This window comes from Corvus kubaryi, unplaced genomic scaffold, assembly GCF_017639235.1.
Source record: "Corvus kubaryi isolate FWS band 111438036 unplaced genomic scaffold, C.kubaryi_AGA036_p1.0 133, whole genome shotgun sequence".
NCBI lineage: Eukaryota > Metazoa > Chordata > Aves > Passeriformes > Corvidae > Corvus > Corvus kubaryi.
This window is the reverse complement of record NW_024580667.1, coordinates 23,138,475-23,150,906: the sequence shown is the minus strand read 5'-3', so window position 1 is coordinate 23,150,906 and position 12,432 is coordinate 23,138,475. Positions and strand designations below refer to the sequence as shown.

Below are 12,432 nucleotides of genomic sequence, written 5' to 3'. Positions count from 1 at the left end.
AAAAACACCTTGAGACTGGAGCTAATGTTTCTTTCCTTTTCAAATGACAAAATGCATGTATAATACTGTGCTGCCCTGGTTCTGAATAAAAGGAAATTAGGATACTGGTGTTTGGAACTTGTTAAACAATTGCCATACAAGACCACCAAACTAACAGCAGCTCTTAAATAGCACGAAAATAGAAGCAAATATGTTTCAATAAATCTTTGCTCTCTTTTTTCCCCTCTTCTACAGGAATATTTTTACCCGAAATACTTGGGTGAGTTGCAGCTTTTATTTTCACTTTGTGGGAGTGCTGGTATGTGCCTAGCACTGGAGCTTGTCACATCTGAAATCTCTGCTAAGGAAGGTGATGGACATCTGATTGCAATAAACTTGCATTGCTAACTTTAAAGCTAGACTTTATGTTCCTTATTTTACTTTGAGGTGTGTGTTTTTACTTATGTGTACATTTGCAGACAAAGATGCTTTATGTGTTTTCTGCATGTTAAAATCTTGATGTTGCATATATATCTGTGGCTTGCACTGCTATGAAATAATTTGTAGTTTTCTACCTTTTCCCCTTTTTAATTAAGTTAGCTATTAACTAATATCCTTATTAAAAAAAAAAAAAGGTGCATGATTGAACTACTGGCTTATTCTATTGACTGTATCATAGTCAAGGCATCATACTGTTTTCTATTTGTGTTTAATATGTTGTACTTAAGATCACAAATGCCACAGTAGGAGAAAAATCCATGTGCTTTTTAGATATTTTGAGAAGTTTAGTTGGTCAAATTTGAGTAGCTACTCCCATAGTTTTAGAATCATAGTAGCATCTGGTTAAGTGATCATCCTCTTCAAATGGGTTTTAACTACTGTACATCAAAGCTAAAAGATTGCGGTGAACTTCAGAATGTTAAGGCATCTGGAAGATTATAATATTGCATAGCTTTTGCATCCACCTTCCAAATCCTTGCAGGCCAGGTATAATTTTACATGCTTTGAACAGCTGTCCTTCACCACTGTAACAATAACAATATCATTTTCTGTTTTTCAGCTTGTATTCAGAAATATGGGTCACCATATAAAAGAAATCCAGATTTCCTTACATGTGTTCACAGTAAGCATTTTTGGTTTTTATATTGTAGTTAAATGTTCTCTCATTCTACCTGAAGGTGTGGGACTAGCTCAGCCATCTCTATTTTTGGTAGTATTTCAATACTGGTCTTCCTATTTTTCAGGCTTGAGACTTCATACCACTAAACAAAATCTTTCCCATTTTATAACCTAATGCCATCTCGCTGTCATGTTTTAGTGCTTCAGTATTTTATGATGCAAGTTTCTTTCCCACCTGTTTCCCAAGGTTTGAATAATCTTAGAAGCAAGAGGGACAAGAAATAGGAGGTACCGTAAGGTTGCACACTCTGCTTGGCCCTTCGTTTTCTATTCTTTTGCATGCTAGCTTTGGCTCGCCCCATTAAGGAACCTTAAGAAAAGCTTAAAGTCAAACCCAGGCTTGTGTCAGCCTTCTTTACATTAAGAGATCAGTTTCATGTATCACGCGACTATGCTTTGAATATTGCTACCTTTAAAAACTCAGATCAATTTGGAAGACAAACTGATAACTTTGTAGTGGGTGGGGGTTTTTCTGTTCTTCACTAACATTAGAGAAGAGAATTTGATGAATTCTTCTAATACCTTCTGGTTGCCTTTTGAAGCTTAGCAGTGCTAAAGGTAGAAAACTGCATAAGTATACTAAATATGTCCCATGAGCAGTTCAAATGTGGAGAAAATCAGATGTATGTATATTTATTTTCTTTTTACCCCTGGGTTTCAGTCTTCTATTGTCATCAAGTTTAATTAGTCATGTGTTCATACAAGTGCAAGTGCAACCAAAGCAGGATCAGTATTTAGTCAACCTTTCACGTTTATAAACGTCATTAAAACAACCTTTTTTAAGAGTGAATTCCAAGGTTAGTAAGTGGTATGTGAAGAATTTCCCTCACATATTGCTGCAATATCACTTTTGGATGTTGAGTCCTTTGAACTGGGAACTCTTGGACCTGTGGTACCTGTGTTGGCTGCAGCATGCCAGCTAGTTCAAAGTGGGATGTGAGGCTGAATGCTTAGGTTTATTTGTGCATGTGGCACAGCAAAGAGGCAGGACTTCCTGATGAAAATGGTGATACCGACTGGGAACACTTGTTCGAAACAGCTAATCAGTGTCTCAGAAATGAGAGTCTAAAGGAGAGTGATGAAAAAATCTGAAAAAATAAAAGCTGAATAATTATTTGTAGGGCTTTCTGCCCATTGCACATGCAGTGGTTTGGAAAGAAAATGATAATATTTTCCTCCATTAAAATATTAAAAGGCTTTTAAATGGCTGAGTTTCGGCTAGCCATCATCAATTCACAGGAGAAGTAATAGAGAAAGAGCCTGAAATGTGCTTGGAAGAATGACAGGCTTCATGCTTGGCCAATACCAGTGTGCCTCTTAATTTTTCACAGATACTTCCAAAACACTGTGTAGCTCTATGGGTTTGTGCCTGCAAGACGCTTCTTAATTTTGTTTCTTAACAGCCTTTCTCCTCTCAAAACAAGGTAGTGGAAAGTTCTTTTAACCTGGTATACAAAGACATTGAACAGCCTAAGAGCTGGGGGATGATTAACTGGGGGATGATTAACTTTATGGTGGAAATAAGGTAGAAATTTTAAGTATGACAGTGATTAGACAGCTTAGACAGAATATGGGAGGATTCCTAATTTCATAAACTTTGAGGTCAGGTTTATACAGCTAGGATTCAGCTCCAGATTCAGAGAATTAGATACAGTGTATAGATAGGTGTTTCCAGCATGAGTGCTTACATGAGCAGTATTCCCATCAGAGTTAGAAGAGAGTTAATCTCCTCTGATTCTAGAGGGATTCCCCCAACCAAACTGTGTCTGCTCTGGGGAGACCTGAGGCCCTCTATGGACTCTGTTTATTGTACTATCTCCACTGAGACTGCAATGAGTATTTATAATTGCTTTGCAGATAGATGCTGACTTTACACACGGATACCTGTACTTTCTCTGCCTATCTGGATCTTTTTCTAAAAGAGATCCTGCAGGTCATCTAGGAATTAAGGATTTGGTTCTGCAAGGCTGTGGAAATCTGTACAGGACTTTTGGGAAAGGAAGCTTCATGGGGCCTTAAAAAACACAATGAGATTCTTGTTAGGTCACGTGTGCCTGCTTTTTACTATTAAATTACTAAGTGTAATATTCTTTGCAACCTAGCATTCTCTTTATGAAGTTTCAGTATGAACTATTTTGTGGGTATCAAAAAATAAATTCACAGAACAAAATGATGAACTGAAAGTGACAGGCAGCAAGCACAAGCCAGGTCTTGTTTCCATACAGATTTCAAAGATGGAATTGGTAGTTCTATTCTCTGTATGCACTTATGAACTTCATAGGTGCTATCACACACAGCTCAAAGCACATGAAAAGGTCATGTTCATCACTACTTTTAACAGGTTTACTAAAATCTGTCATGTAGATGAATGGAAATGAGCTCAATTTTTTTCTTTACAATGGTTTCAGTCAGGAGCACCTTCTATGAAGCCAGCAAAATTACACAGCTGTGAAACCATCAGAACAGTATAGGAGTGTGTCTTATGTTCTCAAACTCTCATGATAAGAGGGAGCAAATAATCAGCACAGTGCTGATGTGATATAAATCTCTGTGGTTGTTATCCATGGATTATACCATGGGTTGTTATCCTGCTGGGCACTGTTACTACCACCTGGCTCTGCAAGGCATGTCAGAATCCAGTTTGAGGGGAAGAATCAGAAACTTGTGGATACGCCAGATAAGTTGGGCATAACCCTGTTGACTTGTTTTGCTTATCAAATGACTGAAAACACTGCCATGTTTAGGAGGCTTGGTTTGTGCTCCTAAAAAGAAAATACTTGGCTTATTATACCTAAACCATTCTGTTTAATGTACAGATTCTGATCTGTCAAGGAAAAGAAACATCCTGGTCAGACTAGCTCTATTATGGCTCATCACCACCTTAACCTGGCTTCTCCTTCCCCAGCTCCTCCACCTCCAGCAGTGTGTCAGCTGGGCAGTGATTTACTGGGAGGTGTTCTGGCAGGTGGCTGTTAAGACAGCCCATGTAGCTGTGTTTTGTTTGTGTGGCCTGGCCTCTTTGGCTGTAGCTTTGCCCCAGCTCTGCACATCTGGAAGATTTCATCTGAACATCTGGAAATGTTCAGAAATCTGCTTTTTCACTGTGAGAGTGAACCACAGCTAGCACAGGTTACCCAGGGAGCTTGTGGAGTCATCATCCTCGGGATAATCAAAAGCCTTCTAGCCATGGTGCTGAGCAACCAGCTGTAGGTGGCCCTGCTTGAGCAGGGAGGTCGCACAAGTGATCTCTGGAGATGCCTGCCAACCTCAGCCACCTGAGATTTAAATCTGAGGCAGTCAGTGCAAACAGGAGTGCTGTTCAGTGCTTTATGAGACATCAAATGGAGCTGCTACTGCCTGCACTCATAGAAATGTTAAAGTTCTTTCAAAGCAGCTTGTCATGACAGTCACTTTCAGGATCACACAGAGGAAGCTAAGAAGAGATACATAGAAGAAGTATAATCCTGGCAAAAGTAGGAGTCTTAACTTCTCTCAGTTTGAGAAGTCTGATGGGGCTCCTAATTTATGAACAGTTCCCCTCCTAAAAGCCTCCCTGCTATGCTACGAAGTCACATTTCAGAATATCAAGAGTCTGTACTGGATTCGGCAGAACCAGTGCATGGAGACCAGTGCAGGTCTTTTCTGCTGTTGCTCACTTAATGTACGCACTGGGCACTTTCCAATGGTGGGAGGAGATATGTAAAAAGAAAGGCCTTTGAACTAGGTGAGCTTTGCAATCTGCAGAATGAGCTTCTGCACTGTTCCTTCTGGTTAAAGTTGTGCAAACAGTTAATGCACTCATGTTTTTGAAGACCACTTATCTAGAACACTGGTGTTAACGGGTTACTACTACATGATAGCTACCAAATCACTTTTTTGTGGAAACAAGGGTATTCTCTCATCCTTCCTTTAGTTACCTCTGCAAAGCACTGTCCCTGGGCGTTTTGCAGGTAAGTGGGTAGGTGAATTTGGGCAGGTGACTACTATTGGTCAGTAGTTACATGATACTTTGAGATTTATTCCTTCAATCCTTCTGAAAAGGTGGCGACTACTCCCTTGCTTCTTTCCAATGAGAAAACACATTGCCAAATACTGGAACTTGGCCTAAAAATCCCCATTGGAACATTGTGTTCTCTGTAAACTGGATTCATGGTTTGCTTTCCTTGACTGTTTATGTATGGTATTCATTTTTATTTTCATTCTATGTAATAGAAAAGGTCTAACAAAAATTTCATTTATAAACTTTTGCTAGCCAGAAATCTATCAGCCCTGGTAAGATCCTCAGTTGAACTACCAAAAATGATTGAAAAGTGTACCCATCCTTTCTTGAGGATTTTAGTTGATACTGCTTTTTGTTTTCTCAAAAATTAGCGATAGTAGAAAAATGAACTCCTTTGAGTTGTTTCAGGATGTTCCCTTCAGATATGGGGGTGGTAGCTCACTCCCTTTTGCAATGAGATGAATTCCACTGCATGTGCTCTGCAAAATTCCTGGCACAGCTTGTTTGGCATGTGAGCACTGAGAATTAGCTTCCAGTTTTGCCAGGTGCAAGTATTTCTGAGTGATTCCCCAATACTGTTTAAGCTTCTCAACTTCTGATGAGAGTGAAACACCTGGTTGTCAGTGACTTCAATGTATTGTTCTGTTTTGTTTTGGTTTTTTTATTCCTTGTGTAAATCAGATTTGCCAAACCAGTGTTCTCCCGATCCTTGTCACAAAGAAGGGACCGTCAAATGCGAGGATCTCAAGGGGGACTTCTATTGTGAATGCAAGCGTGGCTGGCAGGGAAAAAAATGTGAAAAAGGTAATTGGGTTTCATTATCTTTCATTCTTGTAACAAAGATATTTTGGGTTCTGTTGTATTCTCAAATGGTCACTGACACTGTGCTGCACAGTGCAAAAGTCACAGAAGTGAACCTGGATTACACACTGTTCGTGCTTTACCCTTCTATCAAACAGGTAGTTTTTTCACATCAGCATTTTTATATGACTTTAGTGGAGCTCAGCTTGGTCTTGGCAAGGTAATCCAAGAAGTTACATTCCAGCTTTCTGCTCCACCCCTCTGAAAGCAGCAGCAGCAATAGAGTTGTAGTGCCTTTTCAGCTGAACTGCATCAGCTGCTGCTGTGAACCCTGGTGTAACAGATCACAGGCCGCAGAGCCAGAGAAGCTGGCCCATCTTCCCATCTAGCATCCCTGCAGTGGGAACAATGACTTTCAGTTGGCAAGTTGAGGTCTGAGTCTGATGACACACAAACTGATAAAATTAGTCTGTTAAAGGCTCCTTGCTAGTAGGACCTTATTCCATGTCCACTTATTTCCACATATTCCATTGGTGTATTTCCATCACCTCAAAAGAGAATTTCAGACAGAAACTATTTGTGCAAGAAGTTCCAGCTGCCCACAGAGCTTTCTCTACAAGTTATCTTCCCTCCTCTTGTTTTATGGTTTCTTTTTTTTTTTCTCTTCTGCCTGCAAGGCTTCCTGTCAGGGCCACTGCTTTTTTTGCTTGCCAATAGTAAGTAATGTCTAGAAGTTGTATCCAGCCAGTCCAGAATTGTGTCAACCAAGACAGCAGGAGAACCAGGCCTTTCCTTCTCATGTAAATATTGTGATGAGATTAGAGGATCACTCAAGCATCTTTTTTAATCAATTCAGAAAGCAGGCCAGTCAGTATCCAGTGGGCTTTGAGAGCTCAGACACTGATCAGTCTGAAGCATATTTCCTTATTTTCTTATAAAATGCCCTGACATGCTGTTCTACCCATCAGCTAACTCTGGAGTCCCATAGACAAGTGGGACACAATGAGCAGGTAGGGTAGATTGCGAGTGAAACCCAGGCTCTGCTGGATTTTACAGGCTTTAGCTGCCAACTTCAGTGGAGCACGGTTAAGCTCACAATGTTCAGCATGTGTGAACTTAGAACTTTCTGTGTTCTCATGAGTTCTGTAATAGTAACAATATAGTGTTCCTGCTTTATTTAAAGCTTTTGTCCTGGGCTTACTGGCCATGACATAATTTTAATACTTAGTTATGATATAAAATACATAACTAATTTGCTTCAGCAAACAAGCTTCTTTGCCTCCACAGTGACTAAAGATACTCATGTATTCTCACGGTGTTGAAGGAGATACTATTCAGTTACAGTTCCTTCTCTCTCCCTCTTTTTTTTTTCTTAAGTTAAACAATCTTTGGCTTATGTGCATGAAGTGTTTGAATAAAATCTTTGTGCTTTTTGTAACCATTTGTTGCATCTGTAATACTGTCTCTTGTTTGGTCTTTCTCCTTCCCAATGCCCATCTCACTCTCACCCTGTAGACTGTTTACAGATGTGAAAAGCTGACTGTAACACTTTCTTTTGATGTAGATATTGATGAATGCAGAACACAGAATGGCGGCTGTAACCAGCTCTGCCTCAACAAGCTAGGCAGCTACCGGTGCTCATGCTACAGTGGTTACACTCTTAAAGACAGCAGAATATGCGAAGGTAAGCTTTGCTGGGACTCTCAGGTTGCTTGGGGGGTGCTTAGTGACTTGTGTCTGTATTTCGGAGATCTGGGTTGCCCTGAACGGTCCTGGTCTGCTCCCTAGCCCAGGAGAAACTTGCTGGTAGCTCCTCTTAGCTTTACTCCACTGGGGTTATGCTGAGTGCTCCAGCCAGCCTACATGCCTGGGCTTGTCAGCAGTTGGACCATGATGCTCTCAAAAGCATAACACAGGCGTGATTCATGGAGGATTTGTGGCTTGGATTGTGCTAAATTGGTTTAGTTGATCAGTCCTCATATCCTGACATTGAGAGGAGGAAGTGCTGGCCAGATGTGTTGTTATGATTCTTTCCAGCCTCACAGTGTTGTAGTATGTGAGCCATTTGTTTTTCTTTTGTCTGTTTCTTATTTTATTTTTTTAAATTTGGATATGTGCAGCAGCTAATGAATTCAGATAGATTCAGATTACTAAATTCACTGCAACTGAATATTAATAGGTGTAGAAAGGCCCTAGCAAAGGTTGGCAGCTGTTTTACATACCAGCTGAGAACAGAAAGTGAGGACCTGAAGTTTCTGATTGAAACTGCAGAATGAATTTACATAACCAAAACTTTAGCAACTGAGATTTTAAAAGTGTTAAGAAACTGCATGCTGACACAGAGACTCAATAACTCAATAACAGGTGGCTGTTAAAATTATGTGCATCTCATGAAAAAAGAGGTATATTCCTCTTGGAGATGGATGTAATGACGTATTTCTAAACAATTTGCATACCTGATCTGAACAACTTATAAATGCTACCAGCAAAAAGAAAAAGAGCAAGGTTTTATTTCTATGTGACTTCCAGTCTAAAAAGTGATGACTGTATAGATTACATGGTATCCCTTCCTAATGGGAGCAGCAACTTAGAAGAGCCAACTTCACTTTTGAATTGTCCTCTGGTGCCAGTCAGCATGGACAGGTGAATGGCTCACAAATGTGTTTGTTTTCCTGTGTATGCACATTTGTTTCATACCCTAGTACTGTCTCCTAGAGCACTGTGAGAACTACTACATAAGCATTCTGTAGCTTCAACGTGTGACCTTCCAGCTGCTGAGATTACTGTCAAGTGTGGTTATTGACAGCTCAGATTTATCACTGCATTTTGACTTTTTTCCATGTTTGTTTCCTGTCATCATGAGCATACACACAAAAGTTCCCTCTTGTCTTGATTTGTAGACTGAGCTACACAGGGTACTCAGCCAGTTCACTCATACGTGGGAAAATCAACAACAGTAATGTGTAATTGTAGTTTTAACACATACTAGAAAGCAAAAGTAAATATTGAACTCTCAATATACTGCAAATGTTTTGTCAACACCAGGATTCTGCGGGGTATTAGTTAACATGTGAGGAAAACACTCAGGTTTTTTTATGGACTTCCAGTACTTTGCCTACCTTCATGGTGAAACCCTACATCTCTCTGGCACAGCTTGTTCTCTGTGACAGATTGGGCTGCTTCAATTCTCCTTTGCCACTACAGACCAACAGATTTAGATCTTAGCTTTGTTAATGTATGAAAAGTTACTCTCTGCCTGTCTGGGGACACAGAACAGCAATCTGTGAAGTGCTACAGGCTGAGTGTTCCTTCAGTGTTTTGGTAAAATTCATGCTGCTGCTCCCAAATTTCTGCCTGTTGCTTTTTCAACCTGCAGCTTCAGTCCCCCTGAGTGGGGAGAGTGAGGCTTTTTGGTTTTGTGGTAGTTGTTTTGTTCTACAGTTTTTCTCCTGGTTCACTCTGCATTGTTTTTTCTAATGGTCGTTAATGGCTTAAGCTAAAAAAGACCAACTGAATTTTGAAGCTTGAAGTCACTTCTTATAGCTAGCTAACCCTAAAAGTAGGTTCTTAAAGATACTGGTTTTTTGATTTTCCAAAATTATGTAGGGATCTTCTTGCCCTAAGCTCACTCCGGTGTGTAAACAGTAAAGTGATTATACTTCTCTGAAGTCATGTTGTTTAATTGCTTGTTTTGCAGACATAGATGAATGCACAGCATCAGCAGATATCTGTGGAGAAGCTCATTGTAAAAATTTAATAAGCTCGTATGAATGTCTTTGCGATGCAGGCTACAAGTACGATGACGTGAAAAAAACTTGTCAGGGTAAGCTCAAGAAATATGTTAGCATTTATTATATAATTTAAATCTGTAGAACCCCAGAAATTTAGTTTCAGGCTTCAGTAAAAGCTTTTTTATTTCTTTTTAATCCTGCTTACATACTGGAGTTCTGTTCCCTTTCCCTAGTTGGGAGTGAGTTTGCAGTATGCAGTCACCTTTAAGTTCATCGAGCTTGCTGTCATCTTTGAGTTAATTGAGTTTGCAGTTGTCTTTGATGACTTGAATCGAGCTGTACAAACCAGAGTAGTGAGATTTCTTGAACTTTCAACAAGTGCAAGATCTGGTGAAAGCTCGGAAGCATCTGTGCCTATTGCTGTCTCTCTTTATAGGACAAGAAAAGTTACAAACCAGTAGCTGTTTTTTCAAAACCTCTCTTGTGGTATTACTCTGAACTAGGAACTTAATATGTACTGGAACCATGCACAGTTCTGCTAGCTACACTGCCACAAGCTTTCCCAACAGATTATGTTTTGAAAGTGTTCCAAAACCAGCATCGTTCCCTGCCTTTTGTCTAAGTTAACGTAATGACTCAAATCACACTCCAACCAGTCCTGTTGGGCATTAAGTGTTAAACTCTGCCTGAAGAGATCCCTGTGGGCTATCACAATTTGCTTTCCGGCATTTGTTTGTGAAGAAGATAAAAAACAGCTGAAGAAAAAAAAGAAAAGAAAACAGTGAATGAGAAACTCAGGTTTTATTTGCAGTCCCTGACTTCAAGGAGCAGAAGCCAGTCAGTACAGGCATAGCAGAAGGGGCCTGAAGGGAGGAGGTTTTGTCTAGAAATTAAAGCCCAGGGCTCTGCTCCAGCAGACAAGTAGTTGAGTTCTGCTTCCTGCCTTCCCACTGACTTGCTGTGTATCTTTGGGCAGCTGGAATCTGTCTGTGAAAATAGATTTCACAGAATAAGCTGAGTTGGAAGGGACCCACAAAAATCCAAGGATAGAGTCCAACTCCCAGCCCTGCACAGGACCATCCCCAAGGGTCACACCATGTGCCCAAGACCATTGTCCAAATGCTTCTTGAACTCTGTCAGGCTTGGTGTTGTGACCACTTCCCTGGGGAGCTGTTCCAGTGCCCAACCACCCTCTGGGTGAAGAACCTTTTTCTAATATCCACTCTAAACCTCCCCTGACACAATTTCAGGCCATTCCCTTGGATCCTGTCATTGGTCACCAGAGAGAAGAGATCAGTGCCTGCCCCTCCTCTTTGCCTCACGGGGAAGTTGTAACTGCAATGAGGTCTCTCCTCAGTCTCCTCTTCTCCAGGCTGAACAGACCAAATGACCTCAGCTGCTCCTCACACAGCTTCCCCTCAAGGCCCTTCACCATCTTTATTCCCTCCTTTGGATGCTCTCTAATAGTTCAATATCTTTTTTATATTGTGGCACCCAAAGCTGCCCCCAGCACTCGAGGTGAGGCTGCCCCAGTGCAGAGCAAAGTGGGACAATCCCCTCCCTTGCCCAGCGGGCGATGCTGTGCCTGATGCCCCCAGGACAGGGTTGGCCCTCCTGGCTGCCAGGGCACTGCTGACTCAGGTTCAACTTGCCATTGACCAGGACCCCCAGGTCCCTTTCTGTGGCACTGCTTGCCAGCCTCTCACTCCCCAGTCCATTCATACATCCAGGGTTGCCCTATCCCAAGTGCACAATCCAGCACTTGGAACTTGAAGTTCCCTTGTTGAACTTCATCCATTTGGTGATTGTCCAGCCCTCTAATTTGTTGAGGTTTCTCTGCAGGGCCTCCCTGCCTTCAAGGGAGTCAACAGCTCCTCCTTTTGTGCAGATGCTGATTTTAACTCTTCTCTCCTGTAAAGATATGGCACAGGGCACAGAGCACTTGGGCATGCTCAAGTGTAAGGTGCTACAACACAGCACTAAAAATGCTTTTTTAGCCCAAGATGGTTCATGTTTAAACAAACTCAGTGGTTTTGTCTCTCTTCTTCACTGGTTTTGTGTAGATATAGATGAATGTGAAGAAAAGCTCTGTGAACAGACCTGTGTCAACTCACCAGGGAGTTACACCTGTCATTGTGATGGCAGAGGGGGAGTGAAACTTTCTCAGGACATGAATACATGTGAGGTATGTCAGCAGTCATTGCTGTAACTGCAGAACAAACCTTTACTTTACAGCACTCTCTGATTCTCTTTCTGCTGTGTGAGGAGAATAAGCACTCAGAAATATGTTTTGATTATAGAACATCATACCATGTGTGCCTTTTGCTGTTGGAAGGAGTATTAAATCCTTACACCTGGGGAGGATGTTCAGCGGCACACCTGTTATCAGGCTGCGCTTCAAAAGGAAACAACTGACGAGGTGAGGACAATTTAGAATGACAGTCAAATGCTCTGAGTGGCTTTGATGCATGCAAGGGAGTTGTTACAATAATAATTGACCCTACATTCATATTAGTTGCTTGGATTATGAAGTTCTGTAAGGCTAAACATTGTCCAAACCAGTAATTGAGAAAGGCAGCCTTGACCACAGAGCTGTTAGGATAGCTACTGAAATATAGTATTGTATTCTCTATTTTTGATGATATTTTAAAAGCTGTATTCACATCTTAAGGCTTTTAGGAGTGCATTAAAAGCTAGTATATTTTAACAGAGCTTTATAGCTGCTAGAATTGATGCTATCTG

The 12,432-nt window shown here is 41.0% G+C and overlaps 1 protein-coding gene across 1 annotated transcript in view; it reads left to right on the top strand.

Moving 5' to 3' along the window:
* GAS6 (growth arrest specific 6) overlaps positions 1-12,432 on the top strand; it is a 36,290-nt gene that overhangs the window by 9,543 nt on the left and 14,315 nt on the right. The window contains exons 3-9 of the mRNA XM_042032956.1: positions 172-259; positions 1,040-1,102; positions 5,840-5,962; positions 7,524-7,643; positions 9,657-9,782; positions 11,754-11,875; positions 11,991-12,109. Of these exons, the coding sequence (XP_041888890.1) occupies positions 172-259; positions 1,040-1,102; positions 5,840-5,962; positions 7,524-7,643; positions 9,657-9,782; positions 11,754-11,875; positions 11,991-12,109 (761 nt within the window). The remainder of the gene's footprint in view (positions 1-171; positions 260-1,039; positions 1,103-5,839; positions 5,963-7,523; positions 7,644-9,656; positions 9,783-11,753; positions 11,876-11,990; positions 12,110-12,432) is intronic.